This window comes from Eubalaena glacialis, chromosome 19, assembly GCF_028564815.1.
Source record: "Eubalaena glacialis isolate mEubGla1 chromosome 19, mEubGla1.1.hap2.+ XY, whole genome shotgun sequence".
NCBI classification, from domain to species: domain Eukaryota; kingdom Metazoa; phylum Chordata; class Mammalia; order Artiodactyla; family Balaenidae; genus Eubalaena; species Eubalaena glacialis.
The window spans coordinates 30083578-30110014 of record NC_083734.1 but is presented as its reverse complement, the minus strand read 5'-3'; the positions used below and the strand labels follow the sequence as shown (position 1 = coordinate 30110014).

Genomic DNA, 26437 nt, shown 5'->3' with positions numbered 1-26437 from the left:
AATTCAGTGTAAGCTTTTAGACTTGAAAGTGTTTAGGTTCATGGAATCGATGTGTCGTAATAGTAATACTATGTATTTCTAAAGCAACTTTTAGTTTGCAAAGCATTTCCACATTCATCCACCTGTATTATCTGTCTGTATCTTGCCCTTGAGAATAACTTTGAGGAAATGGTTCAAACACTGCTATTCTCTTTGAGTAGATGGAGAACTGAGGATCATAGGTATCATCTTATAACTACTCAATAATAATACTGACACTTGTGCCTTGGATTTCTGCCTTCAGCTTCACTATTCTTTGAAACCTATTCTCTTATTTATTTATTTAACTGCTCCTCCTTTACCCACAGTGTACGAACAATGTAAAATTAAAACAAAGTTGTAAAAGGTAATATTGTTAGGTGTCAAGTGTCTTATAAAAATGAAGATTAAACAGTGAAAATATGTTAATTGTAGGTGAATTTTATGGAAAATGATCATTTTTGATAATTTTGGCAAAATTAGAAACAACTCAAATATTTGAGAATAAGGAAAATGTTTATATATGTGATTCATTAGGTTAAGTATGCAACCACTAAAAATTGTATTTCTGAATAACTAGAAAAATGATCTGAACATAATGGAATTAGAATACAGAATTATGTAAAGTATAATTTCAACTAAGTTTAAAATAGATTAACTTACAGAAAAAAATACCAGAAGGAAGTACATCATAATATTAATAGGAACCATATCTTGATGATGGAATTATTCATATTTGTAATATTTGTCCATTTTCTCATAGTTTTCTTTAAAGGCATTATTACTTTTATAAACTGGGAAAAAGTTATTAAAGTACTTTATTGGGAATTGGGGATGAGGCTGATTATTCCTAAATATTTGCAGATTAATAATTTTGTTAAATATTATAGCATTTTCATATCTGTTTTCTTTTAACTACTTGCATTTTGTTAATTCAAACAGGTTCATTCGAAACCAACAAAGGATTTTGGAGCAAAATAAGAACCAGAGGGAAGATGCCAATGTAAGTAAATAGAACTGTTATAAAATAAACAATTGAAAATTTTATGAATTCTACAGCAAGGAGCAAAGCTTATATAAAACAAGTCTTAAAAAAGAGGAGACATGCATTAATGATTTGGAGTGGTTTTAGTAGTGTAGAGTATCTGCCTTAATAACTCATTGAGTTATTGATAAGAGGTCATAAGAAGATTCTTTAATTAAGCAGGGACCCATGTCAGTGGTGAGATGTGATTAGTACTAGCATTGTCTATTGAATGGAGAGTTCTCTCTCAGGATGCTTCCAAATAGGATCTCCCTTTCTCCAAAGGAAAGTCTGGGGAGAAAGCTGTGACAAACTGCCTGACACAGTTTTTTCTAAATTGTGTTTTTGTTTGCTTTGTTTTCAGACTTCCAGTGAACCTTCTGCCCCGTCCTCTGATCTCCTTGACCTGAGTCCCAGCCCTCTGATGCATAGGACCAGTTTGGGAGAACTCAACACCCTGAATGCTCAGCTTTCAGACTTAAGTAAATAAGCACATGGGCCTTTTCAGACCAGCGGAAGAACTTGATGTGAAACAGTTCTCCTTGGTTTCTTGATTAAATGGAACCTGAGAAGAACTGAAGTCAGTTTGAATATCAGAGAACTATATCAGGAGATTTAATTACTTCTTGACAAATGGTTGGGTCACACCCAGTACAGGAATGGGATGTGTCTGGGGGAGGAGGTCCTTGAAACTCATCCCACTGGCTTAGTATCTCAAGGAATTTGCCTGGCCTGCTTATAGAGCTTGTTGAGCTCCATGGCCAATACTTAAACCTACTCTGAACCCACTCACTATTATCTTTGGGTTTCTCTGCCATTACTACAGCATCAGGAAAGGGAATATTTGATGCATATAGAGAAAATCAGGAATTATGAGGCCTCATGGTGGCGAAATGTAGAGGGCACATCACAAGCTTTTGAGTCAGAGAAGTCCAAGTTGAAATCCCAGTTCTGCCACCTCTTAGCCACCCACCTTAGAGACTTTCCTACTTTATAAAGTGGGAGCAATTGTTGCTTTAATGGTTTTCTGTGAAGGTAAATGAATGATGTTGCACTGTAGGCTTAGGGTTACCTACCTTATCTGTCTTGTTTGTTGTCTCCTATTATCCTTCCCAAAGAGTTTTGGTAAATTACAAAGTAAAGATGATGAAAAATGCTGAAATCCAGAATTTTCTGCCAAATTAAAATCAGTTTGTTTTCCTTTTATGTTAGCAGGATTTTTTAGAATCAGAATAGTCAGTATCACTCAATTTGTGGTTTTCTTATTACTTACCCCATTTCTAAAATGTTGGCTGCTTGCTTAGACCAGTGGGATGTTTGGAGTCCATTATATTGAAGAGTTTTCTTGAGTTTGTATCAGGCATTTTCAGAGCGGGGGGGAAATAATTATTCTCTTTGGGGGTGTCTCATGATTATGGGAACTTGAGAGTTTGGAGAGGTGAGGGTAGAGCTCTATATATGCCATAGCTTTTTACTTTTGTGCTTGACAGGATAAGACATAAAATCCCTTCCATTCTGAGTCAGCTTGGGATTTTAGAAAACCCAACACAATAACGTTTGCTACCTTTACAACGTCCTCTTTTTACGGCAGGGAATTTCTCTCTTTCCAATTGCCATAAATGATGTTTTTGAATTTCTGTTTGAGGAAATCCCACGATTTTACGGTGACAGAACTATCTCAATCTCCTTAATTTGGTGGTTGTTTTTTTTTTTAAACAGTGGAAAATTCAACAGAACTGATGGACAGAATGTTTTAAAGCCAAGCAATAAGTACATTCTGTGTTCTAGATTTCAGCTCTCCAAGTCCTGTTGTAACAAACAACTTGAAACCCAGTCTTCATCCACAGGTGGATTTGCTAGCCTCAGAAAACACAGAAACACCCCTGTAAGTATGTCAGTAATACTCCAGAACTAATTCCATCTCATTCTGATTCCTCATATTTAAGAAAACATGACATAATAGAAAAGGTAGAGACTTAGGAATCATACATAACTGATACAGAATTTCAGTACTGCTTCCTATTAGCTGTGTGACCTTGGATGAGAAACTTAACCAGTGTGAGCCTTCATTTCTCTTCTAAGAATACTCTCTAGGATTCTTACAAAGATTCTGTGCAATGCTGTATGTACCTCCTAGTATAGCACTCAGTACATAGCAAGCCTTCCATAAATTCTCTGTTTCTCTTATTTTTTTAGTGGTAACAGGAGGTAGGAAAAATACAATGACAAAGTGGGGGAACAGAAACGGCCGCACAGATTGCAGAGCACTTGCTATGCGGCAGGCACTTTGCTGACCTGTTTTTATTTATTGCATTTAATCTTTGCAGAAGTTCTTGGATCAGTGCTGTTATCATTATTCCCATTTTATAGGAAAAAAGGCTTGAGACCTAGGGAATAGAAGTTCATGTAGCGATTAAGTAGCAGGTCTGATGAACTGATAGTTCACCAAAAGAGAAATACAAATGACTTAGAAACATATTTTTGCTCAGTGATGCTCAGCCTTACGTATAGTTACAGAAATATAAATTAAACTGCAATAAGACTTTTTCTTAACCTCACAGATTGGCAATAGTCTACATGTTTGTTAACATGCTTTGTTAACTGTGGAGAGACAGATACTATCACAAAATGGTGCAGTTTTTATGAGGGGCAAGTGGCAATATCTATTAAAATTATAAATGTATTTACCTTTGAACTTGCAGTCTAGGAATTTATGCTCATTTATGCAAAATAAGGTCTTTACAAGATTATTCTTGACAGCATTTGTGCAATAGCTAATAATTAGAAACAACTCAAGTACCCTTCAGTTTGGGGAATGGTTAAATAAACATCTACACAATATATTATTATGCTTCTGGAGAAAAAAGTAGGCCCTCTATGTGAGGGACAATCACCAATGTATTTATTATTAAATGAGAAAAGGTGCAAAGTAGTGTGTGTATACTATCTCAAATTTGTGTAAGAAAGTGAGAAATAATATATGCTAATATTTGCCACTCTTTGCATAGAGAAACATAAGAAAGATGCAGAAGAACCTAAAAAAAGAAGCATGGTTACCGAAGATCAAGAAGAGGCAGGATGGAGCAGATAAACAGCAAAAAAATAAACAGAAGTTAGATTTGCCTTCCATCAAAGCCTATTATATTCTTCTTTTTCCTTTTAAATATATGTATTTTAGGTAATAGGCAATACATTTCCATGATGCAGATATCAAAGCAATATAAAAAGATGTACAAGGACAATACTTGATCTCATCCCACCCCCATCCTGCCTCTTGCTCTCCCTTGGGTCATACCTGCTCCCACCCAGGGAACCCCTTTGTTAGTTTCTTATTTATCCTTCCAAAGTGTCTTTAGGTAAATAGGAATATGAATTCTTTTTTCTCCTTTATTAAATAAAGGGCGGCATACTATGCATACTGTTTTGAACCTTGCTTTTGTTTTTCACTCAGCAGCATGTCTTGGCTGTGTTTTTATGTCAATGGACTTAGATATTTTTTAGTTACTTTTCTATATTAAAAAGGAGAGGGGCAGACTGAGGAGAAGAGAAAGGAGAATCAAACTGGGGAAAAAAGCAAAAAAAAAAAAAAGTGTAAGGGAGGAAGAGAGAAAGGAAAGATTCATGTGCTGGGACATGGCTATCTCTTGACACCAGGTTGGGTCATTAACTTAGCTTGACTCCCTCTGGTCTTGACTGCTGTGATGCAAGTAAATGTTGAAATGTTGTAGGCAGAACTCCAGTGAAGTTGCTTAGTAAATAAGCAACTGGTTATTGCTTAAATAAGCAAGTGGTCTGCAGTAGCTGATTCTGTTTTCCTTTATTCTGCAAATCTTGTTGGGAAAGATTGACCATAAAGATGAAATCCCATTACAAAAAATGTCTGTATAAAACTCACACAAAGATCAAATCCTAGCTAATAGCTGCTTAGTTTTGTGGATCTCATACTCTAAGGTGCATAAAAATCACTTGAGTGACTATTAAACAGTAAAATTGCTGGCCCCCAGAAACTCTGATTCAGTAGCAAGAATCTTTAGTATTAAAAAATGTCTGTGGGGAACCATAAGGCAGTGATTGGCTGATCATTAGAAACCCTGTTAGGATTGTCTGCCCAAGTTCCAGATATCAAAATAATTATAATAGTTCTTAGAATTCACTGGAATAAAAGATAATGTGTGACATCTATATTTTGTTTTCTAGACTATGTCTTTTGTATCTATTTTTTCTGATTTTCAGAAAAGCTTATATTGATACATGAGTGAAAGTATCACTAGTCAGTTTTTTAGTGATGGAAATTGAAGCGCTTAAGTTCACTAGTCCAGTTTTTTAGTGATGGAAATTGAAGCGCTAAAGTTACCTAAGGCATGAATTTGGGTTAAATCATATGCCAAAGATTACATATGAGTGGCAAAATCAGCCATCAAAATATCTTACGGTCTTGAGATTTTTCCACCTCTCTGTGTTTGCAGTTTAATTTATCAACACAGAACAAATGAGTGATGGAATTATTCATAACAGAAAGGATCCCTGAAAAGCAATGATGATGATGGGATAAAGTCACAGGTCATATTTATAGCCCACTTAGTATCAGGCAATAGGCTAAGAAGAATAAGAAATGCTTACTAATTACTTACTAGGGCTCCCTACAGGCCTATGAGATAGGTACCCCCAATATTCACTGTACAAGTGAAGAAACCAAGGCTGCCAACTAGTGCAGAAAGAGGATTCAAATTCAAGTGGATCTGATTTCAATACCTGCTCTCTTTTTTTCTTTCTGCACTTTAATTTTATTTTAAAAATTTCTGTATGGTAAAATTGACCCTTTTTTTGTTTGGTGTACAGTTCTATGTATTTTAACATATATACATAGATTCATGTAACCACCCCCACAGTCCGAATGTAGAATAGTTCATTATCCCAAAAAACTCCCTTATGCTATTATTCCTTTATAGTCACACACCCCCATCCCCAACCCCCAGCAGCCACCAGTCTGTTCTCTATCATTATAGTTTGTGACAATAGCATCTGAATAGAGTCATACAGTATGTGATATTTCTAGAAAAGTTTATGTAAAATTATTTGCTTCATGTATTTGAAGCTCTGTCTTTAAGTGCCTTTGCATTCAGGATTGTGGTCTTCTTGGTGAATTGACCCTTTTATAATTATGTAATGTCCCTCTTTATACCTTGTAATTGTCTTTGCCCTCATGTTTACTTTGGTATTAATATAGCCACTCTAGCTTTCTTTTGATTAGTATTCACATGGTATATCTTCTTCTGCCTTTTCACTTTTTTTTTTTTTTTTTTTTTGGCTGCGTTGGGTCTTCATTGCTGTGCGTGGGCTTTTCTCTAGTTGCGGCAAGCGGGGGCTACTCTTCGTTGTGGACCACGGGCTCTAGGCACGTGGGCTTCAGTAGTTGTGGCTCGCGGGCTCTAGAGTGCAGGCTTAGTAGTTGTGGCACATGGGCTTAGTTGCTCTGCGTCATGTGGGATCTTCCTGGATCGAACCTGTGTCCCCTGCATCAGCAGGCAGATTCTTATCCACTGCGCCACCAGGGAAGCCCTGCCTTTTTACTTTTAACTTAATTATTTGAAGTGAGTTTCTTATAGATAACATATGGTTGGGTCATGCATTTTTATGTATTTTAAAAATTTCTGTCTTTAATTGGTATGTTTAGACCATTTACATTTAATATGTTTGGATTTAGGTCTAGCATTGTGTAATTTGCTTTGTATTTGTTCCCTTTGGTGTGTGGGGTTTTTTTTTTCTGCTTCCTCTTTCCTTCATACTTTAGGTCATTTGAATGTTTTCAATATTCCATTTTATCGTGATTTTGTATCTTTGTGTAGTGTATATATGGGGAGGGGAGGAATGGTTGCTCTAGGAATTACAGTTTTTTTAGTGTACTTAAAACCAGTATTTTCCCACTTGAAGTGAAATGTAGAAACCTTATTATCATACAGCGCTCCCCTTTAATAATATAAATTATAGTTATTGTATGTATTATGTATGTTAAAAAAACCACCACCAGACAATGTATAATTATTATACAATTATTTTTCCACATTATTACAATTATTTTTCCATAATATAGTTTTTGCTTGCAACCCTCAAATAAATTTTAAAGACTCAGGAAGAGAATAGTCTTCCTATTCTTCCTAGAGAATAGAATATATTTACCATTTCTGTTGCTTTCCTTCTATTCTGGTACAATTTCTCTTCTCTCTGAAGAATTTCTTTTAGCATTATTTTAGAGAAGGTCTGTTGGCAGTGAAAGTCTCTTAGATTATTTCATGTGAGTATGTCTTTTTCATTTTTGTTCCTGAAGGATATTCTCATTGGATTCTGGGTATATGGTTCTTTTCTTCCAGCAGTTTTTAAACATTGCTCCGGTCTCCTCTGGCCTAAATGGCTTCTAATGAGAAAGCTAACATTCATTCAAATTTTCTTTTTCCCCTACTGATTCTGTGTTGTTTTTTTTTTCTGTCTGTGCTTTAAGAACTTTTCTTTTTTTCTAATTTTGAACAGTTTGATTATGATGTGTCTGAGCATGGCTGTCTTTTGGTTTTACTGAGTGTATTCATTTCCTGTGGCTACCATAAAAACATTACCACAAACTGGTGGGTTTAAAACCACAGGAACTTATCTTCATAGAGTTCTGGAGGCTAGAAGTCTGAGAGAAAGCAAGGCAGTCTCCCTCCAGGGCTCTCAGAGGAGAAGCCATTCTTTGCCTCTTCCAGCTTCTGGTGAGTGTTGGCACTCCTTTGTTTTTTGGCCACATCACTTCACTTTCTTTCTCCACCTTCACATTACCTTCTCCCCTGTGTGTCTCAGCCCCTCCTTACCCCCACTCCCGTTTTTCTGTTTTAAGGTCACTTGTCATTGAATTTAGTGCCCACTCGAACATCATCTCAGTGTCCTTAATTATATCTGCAAAGACCCTTTTTCCAAATAAGGTGACACTCATAGGTTCCAGGAATTAGGACAAGGACATAACTCTTTGGGAGCCACCACTCAACCTATTACACTGAACTTCTTGAATCTGTGGGTTTGTCTTTGACCAAATTTGTGAAGTTTTAAGCCTTTATTTCTTCAAATATTTTTTTCAGCACTACACACTTTGTGCCGTCCTTCTGGGACTTTTGATGACACACGTTAGATCTGTTGTCATTGTTTCATAGATCCATAGGGTTCTGTTCATTGCTTTTCTCACTCTATTTCCTCTGTCATCCCCACTTTGCTGTTTAGCTCATTCTGTAATTTTTTAAAAATTTCAAAAAAAAAAAAAAATTTCAGTTACTGCAATTTTCAATTCTAAAATTCCCATTTGGCTCTTCTTTATAATCTTGTGTTTCTTTGCTGAGACTCTATTTTTCTGTTTTTTTCCAAGAGTGTTCACAGTTCCTTGCTGAAGCATTTGTATAAATAGCTCCTTTAAAATTGTAAGATAATTTCAGCATCTGTGTCCTCTAGATATCAACCACTGTTGATTGTCTTTTCTCTTGCAAGTTTAAATTTTCTCAGTTCTTCATATGCATAGTAATTTTGGATTGTATCTTGGACATTTTTAATGATATGAGACACTTCATCTTATCTAAATCCTGTTGAGAATGTTGATGTTTTGATTAGTAGGCAAACAACCTCATGAGGTTTATGCCACAGTTTCAGCCTGCCTTCTGTGTGCTTTGGTTCCGATGTCAGTTAAATTTTTAAAGCCTTGGCAGTACTATTGAGATCTGTCCCACATGTGTACCACCCAGTATTCATGTAAGGTCTGGATAGCAGGCTGTGTGTTCAGTTCTCAACATCTTTGGCATTGATTGGGATCAGCCGTGGATGCATAGATCAGGGTGTGAGCCCAGGATTTCATAAACAACTTTGAGGTTGTTTTCCTGAATTCCTCCCTCTTTGTGATTTCTCTGGTTCTTTGCTTTCCTGGGACTCCCTTTTTTGGCTCTCCAGTCAAAAAGCTGAAGGTTTACTATGCCATGCATTTCCTTGACTATGCTTGTGTTGGGCACCAAATGGCAGGACAGAAGGGATAAAAGAAACAACAGAGGTTTGCCATATCCTCTTGGGATCACAGTTCTACCTCTTAGAGAGGAAGGTTCCCCTCACTCAGAGTTTTAAGCCCCTGTAGGTCCCTGTTGCCTCTGCTGTCACTGCAGCCACCTTGGGATCGCCTAGGGTTTGGGGTGTGAAAGAACAAAGGAAAAAAGGGATGGGGGATTTCCACACTCTCTCTGAGCATTAGGATTTCCCTTTCCTGCTCCTTGAGTGAGAATGAGAGGCTTCTCCTGGAGCTCTGTCTTCACTGCCCACTTGGGTTTTAGGCTGCATTGCATTACAGTTAGGGAATACCAGAGGGACAGAACATGGTAAGTTCACCAACATTTCACCGATACTCAAATTCTGGTCTTCTTTCCCAATCAGCCTGTAACTAGTGTTTACTTTTCAGTTCTCAAATATTTGCCCCACACATTCTGTCCAGGTTTTATAGTTGCATTTGGTGGGAGAGACAGGGTGAAGTGTGTTTACTCCAACTTTACTCCAAACTGTACCCCCTTCCTAACCTCTACTCTGCATTGCCCCTCATCCTTTAGGAAACGATGGGGTGGTAGCTACGCTCATGCAAAGACTGAAGGCTCTGCTGTCACTGGTATAGTGTGCACACTCCAGGGTCTCAAGGCTGCCACTGCCTGGGGACAGGGTTTTATCTTTACTGTCTTTGGTATTTGGGCATCATGATCTGCTGGGCACTAAAACCAATGGTAATTTTTATTGATATTTAAAATTAATGCGTTTGTGTAGTCTGAAGGTAACGTTTTGGGTTTTTAGACCAGGAAAGTCATCTTTTTGCATCAGTGATCTCACTGTAGGGTAATCATGCTGTGTTATCACACTATCCTAGGTTTGTCCAAAGGACCAGCCAAAACCTCGCCTCAAGTCCTACATATGAGAGTGTAAGTAATGAAGGCCTTCCCTGGCAGTGCACCTGATGAGCAATTATCATGCTTAAAAGGAACTCCTGGTCCTTAATTCTCATGTTCTGCTCAAAGTTTCTTTATAATGTGTTGATGCAGCCCTTGTTAGGACTTTTCCTTGTTGTCTTTTTAATCATTTAAGATAGACAAGTGTAGTCTCACTTCCATTAGAAAGATGGTTAAGGATCAGAATTCCCTTAGAGCTGTTTATATTTGCTGTCTCCACTTTCTTTCCTCCCATCCTCTGACAGACTTCAGACAAGTACTCATTCCAGCCACTTTACTGGCAGAGCTCTTGTCAAGGTCACCAGAGACCTCCAGATTTACTAAATGTAGTCCTGCAATTCTCAGTCATCTTACCTGATCAACAGCAACTGACAGTCAGTCACATCCTCCTTTCTGCACATGTGGCTTTCAGACACCACTCACTTTGGGTTCTTCTGTTGCCTCAGTTCTTCTCCATCCCCTTTGCTGGTCCCTCCTCCTCTACTGGCCTTTCAGTATTGGAGACCCCAGGAGTCTGGCATTCATTCCTCCATGGTCTTTTGGTCTCGTATCTTGAAATTCCATTCAGACTGACGACTTACAAGTTGCTGTCTCCAGACCTTATGCCTTCCCTACACTCAGAACTCACATTTCCACCTTCCACTTCACATCTCCTCTTGCTTTCTTTCAGCCCTGTCTCCCGATTTGCTCTTCCTGCTGTCTTCCCCACTCAGTAAATGACCACTATTTCAGTTGCTGAGGTCAAAAACCTTGAGAAATCATGCTTGACCTCTACCATTTTACCTCTACCTTCAAAATATATCCAGCCACTTCATTATCCAGCCACTTCTCACCACCTCCACTTCCACATCCCAGTTCAAGCTACCATCAGATGGATATTGCAAGGCCTCCCTGAGTGTTGCCCTGCTTCAGCCTTCACCTTCCTCTCCACCCCCACCCCCATCACACAATCTATTCTTAAAACAGAAACCAGAGCAATCTTTTTTATTTTTTCTTTTTTTTTTTTGGCTGTGTCGGGTCTTAGTTGCAGCACACGGGATCTTTCGTTACAGTGTGTGGGCTTCTCTCTAGTTGTGGCACACGGGCTCCAGAGCACATGGGCTCATTAGTTGCAGTGCATGGGCTCTCTAGTTGTGGCACGTGGGTTCAGCAGCTGTGGCACACGGGCTTAGTTGCCCTGCGGCATGTGGGATCTTAGTTCCCTGACCAGGGTTCAAACCAGTGTCCCCTGGATTGCAAGACCAATTCTTAACCACTGGACCACCAGGGAAGTCACCATGGCAATCTTTTTTAAAAGTAAAGTTTGTATTATGTTACTCATCTGCTCTAAAACCACCTGATTTTCTTCCTGACTCCATTTTACTCAGTAAAAGCCTGAAATGCTGCTCTGACCCCTCCCACTACCTCTCTAGCTGCACCTCTTGCCTCTCCAACTGCACTGGCCACCACCCTGCTTCAGAGCATATGACCACATGAGCATATGACCTTAGCTAATCACAGGACCCACATCAGAATCAGGGCTCTGCTCAGTGTCCCCAGTGGTGAGGCATTCCCTTGACTATGACTGTCAGAGCAATATCCCACCCCAGCCTCTCTTCTCCCATTACCCTGCTTCTTCCTGAGAGCACTTGCTATCTGACACCTGTTTACATTTGTTGATTGCTTCTTGAGGGCAGGGATTTGGCCTGCTTTATTTACTGCTTTATTTATAGAGCCTGGCATACAGTAGGTGCCCAGGACATATTTGTGAAATGAATGAGGAAAATTACAAGAAGAAAGAGATATTTCTAATTAAAACTTTAATCTTTGTCTTTAAGTCCTGATTTGATATCTTCACCTTATGCTTTTTTGTGGTTAATATTGTTTTTTGTCCTTTGAGGCCGAGGTTTTATTCAGTGTGGAACAACAGACTCTGGTCTGAGCCATACATTCCTGCTTCTTTTTTTAAAAAGCAACATTTTTGTTAAGTTTACATTTTATATGGGAAATGAGGTGCAGTGGGCATGAAACCAGACAGAAAAGCAGTAAATTTTGTAAGGGGTTATTACCTTAAAAACTAAAATAATAGTTAATAATTACTAATTCTTATCTAGTTCAGAATATATGGTTCTTGGAATACTGCCACTTGGAAGCCTAGGAATCTAAATTATAAAGTAAAGCTTAATGTAGAATGTTTATTTGAACATGCACCCTGCTCTCTTCAGTTTCCAGAATATTCAAATTCAGTATTACTACAGCCAGTTACTCTAAAGACCATTCCAGCAACACCATCAAACCAGAGACTGCCATCCCTGCCCAGCAATCATCCAGGTACTTGACACCTTATTATTTGCATCAAATAAGGAAACTTGTGAGAATATATGAATCTGCTAGAGATTTATTGGTAACTGAAAATAGATATACAGAGAGGAAAAATTAAGAGTTCATTTGCATTTTTAAGCTACATGAGATAAATTCAGGGCAGATACCATTATGACTGACATTAGGAGATTGTAAAAATGCTTGTGTTGCACTGAATATTGTATTTTGAGTGCTGAGGTAAATGAACCTGTAATCGAAGTTTGGAAATCTTTTTGTTATATATAGATTTGTTGTACTTGGGAGTAGCATTGTAACACCAGTGTGCTTGTTTCTGGTTGTCAGTGTTTGTTAGGATCTTCTGTCAGAAGTCTAAGTCATAAAGAGAATATTAATTGTGTGTATCTCCTCGAAAAGCATAATGTGTGTTTCTTTTTGTTGCTTACAGCGATGACAAAGAATGATTTCCAGCCACCCGATTACCACGAGGTAATGGAGTTTGATCCCTTAGCTCCTGCTGTCACCACAGAGTAAGTCATTTACAAAATGATTATCTTTTTTGTCTTGGTTCCCTTTGGTAGCAGAGCTAACAGGACTTGGTCATACATTTAACTTTGTTTAGGTCTTGGCAGAAATCAATGACCTTATTTAAAAATGACTTATGAGGTTTTCTTGGAGGTTGTTGCTCTTAATGGTCTTGTTATGCTCAGCCTTGTGACTAAAAAATAAAAATGCTGGGGTTGCACATTAAGAAATAACCAGAACCATCACGTGCATTAGTATATTCCTTGTAGATGCCTTGGAGGAAAGTCAGGTTCTCTCCAGCTCGAGAAGGGCACTATTCACTGATTGGTGACATAAGTACCACATGGATGGGATATTTTAGTTGTTCTTTGACTAATGCCAAAAAAGACTTAATATAAGAACTTGTTTTTAATCTTCACTACCTATGACAACAGTGTGCTTAAAATGGATTATTAGTGTAAAAATTACTTTTTAACTTGGAATCCTTAAAGCAGCATTATTTTGTGATTTCATATTGGTCAGTATATAAAAATATTTACGGAGTGGTAGGCTCATTAGAGCTTTAATATACTTTGACTAAAGGTTACCCCCAAAATTGTTTAAAATGATTAAAGCAGGTTTATGGAAATCACTGTTTAGAAACTAGCAGCCTGCAGGCTGTATCCTGCCTGCAGCTGTGTTTTGTTTGACCTGTGTGAATTTTAAATATGCATTTAAACACTAACTGCCAACAGTTAAAAAGTGGGATATTTCCAAAAATATCTGGACCTCTGGATTCTTTTCGATACGACAGCATTTTTATGTGTTAGCAATAGCTTGGGGCTGCATAGTAGCTGCCTCTTTAAGATAAGACAGCTTCTGCAGCCCACCAGGCCCCACCTGGCCCACTGCATACCTTCATCTGACCTGCCTGGCATGTGTAGGCATTTGAGGTTTTGACCCTGGTTTAAACCCTCAATGTAGTGATCTATTTTGGAATGATTTATGAATGAATCTTAATAGGCTTAGGAATTCATTAAATATTTTTTCCTAACAAGACTGTAAAACTTTCCTAGGTCATTCTGCTTGATAAAGTATCACTGAATATATTAGTGGTTTAAGGAATTAGAAACTGGTTAAACTCGGTATGCTGTCTGGAAACCGGATGTTTTTATCAGTTTCTCCAGGCAAAGAGGAAGCGGAAAAGTATATTATTATATTTTAGTTAACTATGAGATTGTTGTAAGTAGATGTGGTGGTGCAATAGATATTAAAGGTAAGAGAGATAGTAAGAAGCTGGAAAGGCAAAGCTTTGGAATTCCCTATCACTACAGTTCTTACTTTCTGGAGGGTAGGGTGTCTCAATTTCTTTGAACATTCCATGAAATCCAGGGAACTTCTCCCTAAGGAAAAGCACAAAATCTTGCAGAAAAGTTCTGGGATTTTCACATCACTGGTTGTCCATGAACCCCAGGTTAAGAATTTCTACTCCAGCAGAACATAGAGTATAGTACTTATGAATATACATATACATACACATGATTCATTCATTTGACAAACGACTGAACACTGTCTATGTGCAAGGGAAATTGATTGCCGCCTAATTTATCATGTTAAAACTCAAGGAGGGTAAATCTAGTATGGATGCAGAAATTAAATCAGCAGGCAAACATGTATTTACAGTTTGTGTTAATGGCATGAAAGACATCGACTTGACAGTGTATAACAGAAAGAACTGATTTAAATGAGGGTAGAGAAAGCCTGAGAAGTGACGTTAAGGTTAAGACCTGCAGTTTTTAGTGTGACAAGTTTGGGAATCAGTGTTGCAGGCCCAGGTAACAACTTATACAAAGACCCTGTGGGGAGAGAGTTTGGGCACATTCAAGAAAATGGAAAAGCCAAGAGCAAAGAGAGCAACGGGGAACAACCTATTACCAGATGTGGAAATTGCAGTTTGGAAACAAAAAGGAGGGAGTACACAACTGTGGTAAACATTGCTGAAGACAAACACTCGATAATGGACTAAGTAACAGGAAATCATTGGTGATTTTAGTGGAAGCATTTTGGTAAATTGATGGGGACAGAACCAAATTTCAGTGCATTAAAAAGTAAGAGATGAAGTAGACAATAAGTGCACAGGTAACTTACATAGAAACTTAAATATGAAGGGATTGTGGAAAGTGGCCTGGGAGCTAGAGGATTACTGAGGTGATTAAGTAGACATGGGATAAAACACTGTATTATTTTATAAAATGGGAGATGCTGGAACATCTGTGAATCCTAAGGGGTAGGATTTAGTGGAGAATGAGAGGCTGAAGATTTAGGAAGGGAGATACCTAAATGAGTGAGGTGTTTGAGACGCTAGGGGTAGACAGATAGGATCATAGAGGTAGATGATGGTGCAGATGAAAACAGACTTGAAGATTTGGTGATGGAAGCATGAGGAGGTTTCCATATCCAGACATTTAATTTACTAAAATGTGAGGTTTCTGACTGAGAGGAGGGGCATCAGAGATCTGAATAGAGTGAAGGAGGTTGAAATACTTTTGTGGAAAACGAGAGACAAAACTTACTAGAAAAACATTAAAATTTCTGGACCATGCTGGGGCTACTTGAGGTTAGGGTTCATGCCTTCAACGTGCTGTGATTTTTATGAGATTTTTTTTCCTTAGCCATGTGTTGTTATACTGTATATATTAATGTCATATTTCTAGGTATAGATATGTTCTATCTACAGACATATATAAGACAAATATAAAGAATTGAACAAAGGCTGTCATAGAAAAATGACTATATACAAAGCACAAAGATGACAGTTATATGCTAAAGGTAGCTCAGGAGTTTGGACTGTAATAACATACGTTAAATAAGCTAGAATATTAATTTTTAATGTTTTTTATAAAGCCAGGGAAAGCTGAACAATTTTTGCTTTTTTTTTAAAAGCAGGAAGCAAACTGTCCAAATTTTGAGCCATATTTCTCATTAAATTACAAGTAAAATGGTTACATAAGATACATATTTATAAGATGTATGGGAATAGCAGCATTAGGATCTAATAAAGTTATAATGTAAGCTTCAGGACAGAGACCTTTGTTTTTATTTACTGATATAGCCTGATTTCCTGAACACCTAACATAGCACCAGATTTTTAGTGAAGTTGTTGGCAGTTAAAAGCCAAAATAGTACATTGAAATTGATATATAACCCTTTTGCCATTATGGCTTGTTTGTTTCAGAGCTATTTATGAAGACATTGATGCTCACCACCATAAAGGAGCTCAAAGTCACACTGACTGTTGAGGTAAAGGCTTCAACTTACACAACTTACATTCCACATGATTTCAGTGTAACTGTCACTTTCTGCATTTATTATTTACATTTTGTAAGGGCCATCACAGTCTGACACTCTGATGAGTGAGATATTATTACACAAGTTCCTCTGAGTCACTCAAATTGTAATGAACTACTGTTCACTAATGAAATACATTTTGTGACCATGTTAGCTAAAAATTATAAATCTTGGGAATGCAGAAGTAGGTTTATGGTATAGAAATGTTAATGCTAACAAAAACAGATGATCAATAAAAACTTCTTAGCACTAGAATCAGATGTGTCTTTTATGTGCAGTTAATACCTGTTAGCTGGGACTGGTAGAAGCCATTCATTGTTAGTCTAGATTGGTCTGGATTCTATTGCTTTACTAATCATTCCATTTATTTACTAATAAATGCACACGGCCACCAGTAACCTATTAACCTTATTTATTCCCTCCACACCCTCCCCCGTGGAAGTAGTACATTCCCACCTTTCCTCTACTAGACTGTGGCTCTCTAGTTACAAGGAATGGGGAAAGAGGAAAAGATGGAGATGGTTGACTCTTCTTTTTATTCCAGGTGGAAGTGGATGACCAGCTCACTAGCAGCATTATGGGTGCCAATTCTCCTAAAGGTAGACCCTGTCCAGCTTTGAGACCCAGAAGTTAAGACCTTCCAGAACATCAAAGCCACAGTGGAACATTTCTTCTCTGCAGTAATGAAGTTTAAACAGAAGAGTAACAGTTCCAGAGTAACATTTATGGTTCCTGACAGCAGCTCAAGCTTTATCTCAAAAGAACTTGGTTGTAACATATATTCACTTAAAACTTCAGCAGAAGAAAAATTCATGGTACTGAGGCCAACCAGATTAAGTGTAGCACCTTATGTTTCAGAGCTTCCTACATTTAGAAATCATCACAAGAGCTGGGATAAGAGTAGATGAAGACTGTTTCATTATGAAATAATTGTTAATAGATGAAAGCATGAAATGTGAAAAACTATTATTATTCAGGAAGAATACTGAGTGCCTTCATTTAACTAAAGTTGAATGTAAAAGTCAATTTGCACTTCTTCATAAGTAATACTATTGTTTAGGATTATGAATTGTAAAAGCCTTGATGATTGTAGTTTAATATTTCAGGTACCCTCAAGAGGTTACTGGATTCTACACTGTTTGCCTTTAAATATAATTCTTTATAATACTAAATGCTCTTTTTCTTTTTGGAAAAAAAACTACTGGAAAACATTCAGAATAAATTGTACTTTGGTTTGTCATAAATTACAATGACAAATAAATTACTATTAAAACAGTTTAATACATCTTTTTTCAGAAGAACTCTGCTGTCAGTAAATCTTCACAATCCCACTTAACATTTTAAAATTTGGAGACTCGGAACTATCACAAGAAATGCTAGAAACCTAACTAGATATACTTATGCATTTTATTTAAATTTCATGGTACTGAAATTTCAAAGTACTTATTTAGTACTCTGAATGTAAAATAGCCCTAGATCTTAAAGGAAAAATACAGTCAAATTTGAAATCAGAATGTAATCTTTAGGCAAGCTGTTAGGGCTTAGTGATTCCTCTTCCATTTTGAGCTTTTAAAATAGTGACTGTTCGTAATGAAAGTAGTAACCAACTATTCTAGAAATAATAATAAAACTTCATTGCTACAAGTATGAAGTGCTCATAATTTGAAAGGGGACCAGTGAATTAAGCTGAACCATCAAGTCCATGCCAACGTATTTAAGAAACAAAGCAGTTTCTTCTAACACTACTTAAACTCTAAGTATGGTTTTGAACAGTTACACATTGTAAGTTGGGTAAATTAGTTGGGAAAAAAGAACCATAAGTATATAAAATTTAAAATAGAAGGCCTCACATTATTGTAAATATTTCTCCTCTGAGAAGATACATGATTTTCCAAAAATCACAAATTTGAAGCAGGACTTAGTTCTGACTTCAATTATAGCCTGGGACCGGCAACTTATGCCCCTCCTTTGCTTCAAAAAAAGTATAAGAAAGAGTGATGAGATCAACATTCACCATTCTTGGATCTTCAGCAAATTCAGGATCAATGTAGAAAAATACCGGCATATCTACTTCCTCTTGTGGATTAAGCCTTTGTTCTTCAAAACAGAAGCACTAGAAGTTATAGAAAGGTATTCATTAATTAATATTTCTATTCTATTACCTATAATAGAAACGAATGCATTTATTGGCTTTAATAAGCATACTGTTAATTATAATCTTTAAATTCTGTGATAGAATAACAGCATCTTTTATCTCACATTGAGTTTTGCTTTAAGGATTGAGAATCAGCAAATTCTTCTAATCTTAAAAAAGCAGGTATCTATATGGTTTGACTCTCAACCTCTGCATAGCTATTATAAGCAATGAAAAAAACAGTTTGAAGTTTAGAAGAAATGAACTTTAAAAAATTAGTACCTACTAAAAAAACACTGAAATAGATTTAGTATCAAACAATTTCATGTACCTTTATCACATTCTGTAATGTTTGCATTTAGTTATACCTGTATTTTATTGAAGTACTGTCCAGCTTCAAATGGTACAACATTGTATGTAGAAATTCCAATTACTGGTTTGTCAGTAGGATTCTTAGCTTTATAAAATGCCAGTGCAGTCTCCCCTGGCACTACCTGTTTTAAGGAAAATATACATTATCCTTAAATCTCACATGGCTCTTTCTTTCCCTCCTAAATTAGTCATTATTTTCATTTCAGACCATAATACCTCATTTAAACTAATGTTAAGGGTCAGCAAAATAAATTGTGAATACTACCCAAGAACATTTGATTTTCAAATGTTACTTGCATATGTCAGTGGAGAACCAATGTTCTCTTATGCATACTTAGTTATGGACTGTCCTCTTGTATGTCTGAAGTCTTCAGGCAATAATCTGCAGATGAAGTTATTTAAAATGTGTCCAACAAAGGAGGCAAGAAAATACAATGGAGAAAAGACAGCCTCTTCAATAAGTGGTGCTGGGAAAACTGGACAGCTACATGCAAAAGAATGAAATTAGAACACTATCTAACACCATACACAAAAATAAACTCAAAATGGATTAAAGACCTAAATGTAAGGCCAGACACTATCAAACTCTTAGAGGAAAACATAGGGAGAACACTCTATGACATAAATCACAGCAAGATCCTTTTTGATCCACCGCCTAGAGAAATGGAAATAAAAACAAAAATAAATGGGACGTAATGAAACTTAAAAGCTTTTGCACAGCAAAGGAAAACATAAGATGAAAAGACAACCCTCAGAATGGGAGAAAATATTTGCAAACGAAGCAACTGACAAAGGATTAAGCTCCAAAATATACAAGCAGCTCATGCAGCTCAACATCAAAAAAACAAACAACTCAATCCAAAAATGGGTGGAAGACCTAAATAGACATTTCTCCAAAGAAGACATACAGATTGCCAACAAACACATGAAAGAATGCTCAACATCACTAATCATTAGAGAAATGCAAATCAAAACCACAATGAGGTATCACATCACACTGGTCAGAATGGCCATCATCAAAAAATCTACAAACAATAAATGCTGGAGAGGGTGTGGAGAAAAGGGAACCCTCTTGCCCTGTTGGTGGGAATGTAAATTGATACAGCCACTATGGAGAACAGTATGGAGGTTCCTTACAAAACTAAAAATAGAACTACCATATGACCCAGCAATCCCACTACTGGGCATATACCCTGAGAAAACCATAATTCAAAAAGAGTCATGTACCACAATGTTCATTGCAACACTATTTACAATAGCCAGGACATGGAAGCAACCTAAGTGTCCATCAACAGATGAATGGATAAAGAAGATGTGGCACATATATACAATGGAATATTGCTCCGCCATAAAAAGAAACAAAATTGAGTTATTTGTAGTGTTGTGGATGGACCTAGAGTCTGTCATACAGAGTGAAGTAAGTCAGAAAGAGAAAAACAAATACAGTATGCTAACACATATATATGGAATCTAAAAAAAAAAGAGGTTCTGAAGAACCTAGGGGCAGGACAGGAATAAAGACGCAGACATAGAGAATGGACTTAGGGACACGGGGAGGGGGAAGGGTAAGCTGGGACGAAGTGAGAGAGCAGCACTGACATATATACACTACCAAATGTAAAATAGATAGCTAGTGGGAAGCAGCTGCATAGCACAGGGAGATCAGCTCCACGCTTTGTGATGACCTAGAGGCGTGGGATAGGGAGGGTTGGAGGGAGGCTCAAAAGGGAAGGGATATATATATACATATAGCTGATTCACTTTGTTGTACAGCAGAAACTAACACAACATTGTAAAGCAATTATACTTCAATAAAGACGTAAGAAAATAAAATGTGTCCAAGAACAAGCCAAGCCTAACTTCTTAACACTTATCCCTGAATATTATATAATTGACTAAAGATTCTTTTTAAAAAAAGTTACCAACCTTAAACTTAGTTTACAACCAGAGTAAAACTAACAGAATAGAACTTTTATTTAACCAAAAAGCACTAATACTTTTTTTTTTTGAGAGAAAATAACGGATAAAATAAATTGCAAGGCTCTAAAGAAGTCAACGTAAAATGAGACATAATTTAAAAAAAAAAAGTCAACGTCCAAAGGATGCTCTGTTGCATGTACCAATTTAGCAACTAATACCACTGTATACTACTGTGTGATTGCAACTAATATTCAGAACCATAATCTAGGGCTTCCCTGGTGGCGCAGTGGTTAAGAATCCGCCTGCCAATGCAGGGGACATGGGTTCAAGCCCTGGTTCGGGAAGATCCCACATGCTGCAGAGCAACTAAGCCAGCGTGCCACAACTACTGAAGCCTGTGCACCTACAGTCCATGCTCCGCAACGAGAGAAGCCACCACAATAAGAAGCCCGCGCACCGCAATGAAGAGTAGCCCCTGCTCACCACAACTAGAGAAAGCCCGCGTGCAGCAACGAAGACCCAACACAGCCAAAAATAAATAAATTAAAAACAACAAAACAGAAAAAACCATAATCTATAACACCCTCAAATCACTGAAGCGATTCAATGAAGCTTACTAACCTGGGGAAGCACTAATATTAATAGGGTTTTCCAATAAGAGTTACAATTAAGCTTTTCTGGCTATTCAGTTCATGAGATAATTTCAGTTAAATCCTCTAATCACAATTTTAGGAAACTTTTAAGGTGTATAATCTTTCTGAAATAGAACATGACTATTTAGCATGATTACTTCAAAGATCCTTAAATTTTTTTTTAAGGGACATGGATACTTCTGATGTAAATCAGTAAACTACTTTCCATTGTAACCAATGATTTTCAACATTTTTCTTGTATCATCTATACCTGAGGTAAAGTCAACTATAAAGCATGACAGCTGCTCCTACTCTCAAGATTAGTGACCAGAGAACTTCTTAGTGAATTCTTAATATGATTCTAATAACATGATATTTTCCATAGTTCCAAACTGACTTTTATTATAATGCCATGTAACTTAAAAGTTAAAAGTATATCCTGTTACATTAGGTCAGAATATAGGGCACTGTCAAAAAGTAGTCTGAAGGAATAAAAGGATTACAGTAATGGAATCTGTCAGTATTTTGAAATTAAGTTTAGATGAATGTTTCCTAAACTGTGAAACAGTAAGCAATGAAAGAAAGAATTTTTACATTGAAAAAAGCAATCTTTTAAAAACTGCTTCAATCACTTACATATATTTCTGTTTGCTGAGGTCTAAAGTTCCACTGGAGACTTGCATGCACATCTGCATTAAAGGTGACTTTAATGATGCGATCCTTAACAGGTACCATGTTTTCAATCTGGTCTGATGCATGACCTGCTACGGCCGATCCTCCAAGTCCAGTAGTCTAGGAAAAGACAACAAGGTACAATATAATATGCTAAACAATAATACAGTAGTTTTAGGTGCTGATGACCTATTTATTGGATGAAACAAAATTTTAAAAACTATTTAACTTTAATAATCCAGTAGCAGCAAAGTTTATATACTATCACTGGCCGTTTCCTATGAATGTGCCAATGGTTTGACCACTTTTTGGGTGTCAAGGGCCTGTATTTGTTAAAGTCATATTATTCAGTAATCACTTGGTTATATGGCATGGTCAAAAATGAATCATTTGAAAGAGAGCAGACTCTCCACTGATCATAGAGCTCAGAATTTTTAGCTGAACTTTTCATTAAACATATATCCCCTTATTGTTAATATTTCATATCAACTATTATTATTAGAAATAAAATTTACCCACAATGCTGTCATTTCAATAAACTATTTAAATAATTCCATTTTTCCACATTCCTGTCTGGTCCTTTTTCATATCATAACTTTTAGAGCACAGATTAGTTTGTAGCTTCACTTCTGTAGTCTGCTTTCCTCAAGCATCATAAGTATTTTTCCATGTTGGTAAATATTTTTGTAAATTTTTTTCTGTATTTTTGTGTATAGTACAGCTTTTATATATATATATTACCAGTTAATCAGAGAACCTGATCTCTTTGGCCACTGAATCAACTAATCATAAGGCATCAGGATAATCTGTGATACTTCTTGTCTATCTTCATTGCCATTAATTATTTCCTTATCAGAGATGCTTAAAAAAAAAATCATTCTTCTGATGCTTGAGGTTGCCAGAATTCTGGTCTCCGGATAATTAATCTGTTACTATACTAGGAAAAAAATACCAAATTTGAGGCTAGGGAAGACTCCCAGCAAAATATAGTATTACCATCTTAGCCTGTTCACAAGTCAACCAGCTTCACTCAGCTGCCATGCAATATGAAGTTACATTATAACCCTACAAGATACATCAGAGGGCAAGCCTTTATTTACTCTTGCTTAATAGACAAGTATATACTTCTGCTCAAGAGGGCTAAGTTTTAAGATGTTTTCCTGAAGAACTTGAGTCACTTAAATAAAGATTCCTGAATGTTTTCTTTCTGACAGGCAGTCTTTGAATACAGATTCTTCAAATTAGTAAATGTGATGCTTTGAGAAATTAAACAACAGAAAAAGGCACTGAAAAGAAAATGTCCTGCGCTCCAGTTTAGTTCTGTCACTAGCTCTAAAAACTAACTAAATCTTACTTTCTTTGGGCTACACTTTCCATACTCATAAAATGAGCTCAGTGTATGAAGTGGTTTATATGATCCTAATTTTTTAGCTCTAAAGTTCCGTGATTCCAAAGATAAAAGAGATGCTCTTTTGGAAACGTCACTACTAAACATCCAACTATGATTTAAGTTTAGGATTACAAATTACAATTGTTTTTACTTTCCTGCCCTGCACTTTCACCCAGGTGCATGAAATATTGTCATTCACTTCAGTTTGGAGCAGGGTTTCTCAATCTTGGAACTAATGACATTTTGGAGAGGATAATTCTTTGTTTTTCGTTTTTTTGGTGGTGGTGGGGGAATGGATCTGCCCTCTGCAGTGCTGGATGTTTAGCAGCATCCCTTAGCCTCTATCCACTAGATACCAGTAGCACCCTCCCCCCTTCACTTCCCAGGTTGTGACAACCTAAAATGTCTTCAGACATTGTTAAATATTGCCTGAAGAATAAAATCAACCACCCACCTTCCCCTGCCTACTCACCGGTGGTTTGGGGTGATCTACACTTGCTGTTTTAGATTCAGGTCTGCTTACGACTTAACCAACTGGCAGTTCTGGGATTCATGCTTGGTCCAGGCTGGCCTCTGATGAAAATTAATTCACATTCTACACTCATCCTCCAGAAATCAAGCTACAGCACTTTCCTACATAGATGCTGATATTAAGAGACTGAAAAGTCCTTCAGATTTCTGCTGTTTCAGTCATTATCGAAAATAAAGGCAAAAGTTAATCTTCATAAGGACAGGAGAAGTAAGCCAGGCATTAACAATAGAGGCAGGAAAGAGCAGTTAACCAGTGATTCCCAAACTCTTCTGAGCACTGGAATCTTTAAAAAATTACTACTTCCTGACTCCCACTCCAAGACCTTCTGATTTAATTGGTTAGGGATGTGACCTGGGTGTCAGGATTTTGAAAAGCTCTCCAGGTGATTCCAATGTACAACAAAGTTTGGGAACCACTATCACTCACTCACTGAATGAACCCAATGTATAACTCTCATTTATGGAATGTTTTTAAAACATAAATTCCTGACCCCTACCCACGTCTCCTAATCAGGATCTCTGGGGTACAGGAGCCCTGACATGTTTGTTTAAGAAGCCCCATGGGTGATCCTAATGCCCAGCCAAAGCAGCAAACTACTGCTTAAGAACTTAGGAGAATACATATGAAATAGGTGAACTCTGCCTTTGCCCGTGGTTCTCAAACATTAGCCTGCATCAAAATCTGCTAGGGAACTTACTGAATACAGACTGCTGGGCCCTGCCCCCAGAGTTTCTGATTCAACAGTTCTGGAGTCGGACCCAACAATCTGCGCTCAAGTTCCCCTCCCAGGTAATGACGCTGCTGCTAGTCCTAGGGTCTGCACTTTGAGAACCACTGCACTAGAGTTTCTGATCTAAAAGGGAGCCCTGGGTAAGGACATTACAGTTACATATTAACAAGGGGGAAAAGCCTCGAAGTCCTAATTCATGCTAGTTTGTATACATAAAAAGCTACTCCCAGTTTAACTACAAGTAGCAAGCACACTCCCATTTCCACGGTTAACCTTTGCACAGAAACCATGGTTTCTGTGGTTCACAGAATTAATGTATGAACATAAATTACATTTTAAAAGCGGGCCCGTGTGTGAACAGCAGGAGGGTAAGGCAGATCGCTGGATACCGTAGTACAGGTTGCAGACCTTTCCGGTGGTGTAGCTGAGATCGGGGAATTTCGCGAGGCAGTGGAGTATAGGCACGATCACTATAAGAACTCGGGTTCTACCGGCAGCCTTGTCACTTTCTTGTGACCTTGGGCAAGTAAGTCACTTTCTAAGGCCTGTTTCCTTAGAAAGTGATTTTCTTTGGTAGATAATCTCGGACATCCCTCCAACACGGCACCGTGGAGCATCGCTGTCTAGGGAACTGCCCGCACCCCCGCCCCTCCAGACGGGCCGCCCAACGGTCAGCGCTGGCCCTACCTGGCAGTAGAGCCGGTAAAGGGGCACGGCGGCGTAGGACGCCCCCAGCATGCCCACGGCCGCCGCGGCCACATACGTGAGGACGGTCTTGTTCCGCCGCCGCCAATCCTCCTCCTGTGCGCGCGTGAAGGGGTTCGTGCTCTTCGGCCGCCGCGGCGGCTGCACCGCCAAGCTCGGGCGCCTCCATGTCCCGAGCCGTCTCAGCTCCCTCTCAGCACCCCCTGTCCCGCTCCTCCCCGACCTGAGACAAGACTCTACCCTCTCCGCAGCCCTGGTCGGGTTCCCAGGGTGGTTCCAGGGCCACCCGCAGAAAGCCACGGGCCTCCATCCCGTACGCCAGAGCCCTCCCATGGCACGGAAAGAACGCCGGCCTGTCAGAGGCCAGAGGCCAGATCTCGCGAGGCCTGCTCTGTCTCGCGATCTCTGGGTTGAGCCAGCCGCTGCCTTGGCTACGGGGCTCCTCAGGTGGCGGCGTTTGTAGTGGGGCTACGGGGGCTGGGTTGCCGGGTAAGTTCGCGTTTTGCTTCTTGACTGTTCCTCCCACTTTGCTTCCCTCCAGTACCTATTTAAGTTACTTTTAGGAAAACGACTTGCGTTCTTCCGCGTGCTAGCCATCATCACGTGGGTTTGTGTCCCCGATCTTCCTAACCTCCAGCAGCCTTTGTCTAGACCCGGCGGACCCCAGCGGCCGCTGTCCCGCGCGGTCCTTTGACTGGGGTACTGTGGCCGCCGATCCGCTATTACTGCCCTGAACTCCGGCTCGAGGATCACCTCTCCCAGGAAGTCTTCCTGTTTTAACCACAGCCCACTCGAACACTTGAACATCTACATTTTCCCAGCCCCTGGGAATCGGCTTCTACTGCTCTGATGTCCTTTAACCATTTGCCCAGTGAAAATTAACCAGTTCTGGGGCGGGAGAGACGTTGTCCGACTGGTTTTTTGAGAGGATAGTGACCAGGATATGAGGATCATTTAAGGAAGGATTGAAGGAAATGGGGATGTTCATCTTGGAAAAGAAACGCATTGGGGGGATGTAATAGCTTTCTTCAGTTGTGCTACAGGACAAACTAGGACCTGCGCGGGGCGGACGGCATAGGCAATTTTGCTGTAATGGAAGAAAGCATCTTTCAAGGAACTATAAAGTAGAGGTTAAGAGCTCAGATTCTGAGGTTACAGCAGGTCTACATTC

General features: G+C 38.3%; 3 protein-coding genes across 10 annotated transcripts in view; 2 read left to right on the top strand and 1 right to left on the bottom strand.

Moving 5' to 3' along the window:
* The window catches only part of TOM1L1 (target of myb1 like 1 membrane trafficking protein), a 54002-nt gene extending 36591 nt beyond the window's left edge, over nt 1–17411 (top strand). For 2 of the 3 annotated variants that reach the window (XM_061176626.1, XM_061176625.1), the window contains 8 exons: nt 961–1021; nt 1407–1524; nt 2831–2927; nt 9951–10002; nt 12234–12339; nt 12776–12857; nt 16067–16131; nt 16724–17411. In XM_061176626.1, coding sequence (XP_061032609.1) covers nt 961–1021; nt 1407–1524; nt 2831–2927; nt 9951–10002; nt 12234–12339; nt 12776–12857; nt 16067–16130 — 580 coding nt within the window. In that variant the 3' untranslated portion in view covers nt 16131; nt 16724–17411. Of the gene's footprint in view, nt 1–960; nt 1022–1406; nt 1533–2830; nt 2928–9950; nt 10003–12233; nt 12340–12775; nt 12858–16066; nt 16132–16723 lie in introns of those variants that run through there. The other variant, XM_061176627.1, reaches the window with a different exon arrangement.
* LOC133080620 (cytochrome c oxidase assembly protein COX11, mitochondrial) lies at nt 15818–25645 on the bottom strand. Its single transcript, XM_061176628.1, has 4 exons — nt 25249–25645; nt 21874–22029; nt 18682–18807; nt 15818–18292 (listed from the first exon to the last, which is right to left on the bottom strand). The coding sequence occupies exons 1-4, from the start codon at nt 25597–25599 to the stop codon at nt 18110–18112; spliced, it is 816 nt and encodes a 271-aa protein (XP_061032611.1). The 5' UTR covers nt 25600–25645; the 3' UTR covers nt 15818–18109.
* The window catches only part of STXBP4 (syntaxin binding protein 4), a 178570-nt gene continuing 177424 nt past the window's right edge, over nt 25292–26437 (top strand). For 4 of the 6 annotated variants that reach the window (XM_061176621.1, XM_061176622.1, XM_061176623.1 and 1 more), the window contains exon 1: nt 25296–25755. The gene's annotated coding sequence lies outside the window, so the exon portion shown is untranslated. Of the gene's footprint in view, nt 25756–26437 lie in introns of all 6 variants that reach the window. The other 2 variants (XM_061176624.1, XM_061176620.1) reach the window with 2 other exon arrangements.

Coding starts and splice junctions, on each gene's coding strand:
- LOC133080620 (XM_061176628.1), bottom strand. CDS start 25,599: ATGGGAGGGCTCTGGCGTACGGGATGGAGGCCCGTGGCTTTCTGCGGG. Junction 22,030..25,248: donor TTTACCGGCTCTACTGCCAG/GTAGGGCCAGCG, acceptor GTCTTTTCCTAG/ACTACTGGACTTGGAGGATC. Junction 18,808..21,873: donor CTCAGCAAACAGAAATATAT/GTAAGTGATTGA, acceptor TCCTTAAAACAG/GTAGTGCCAGGGGAGACTGC.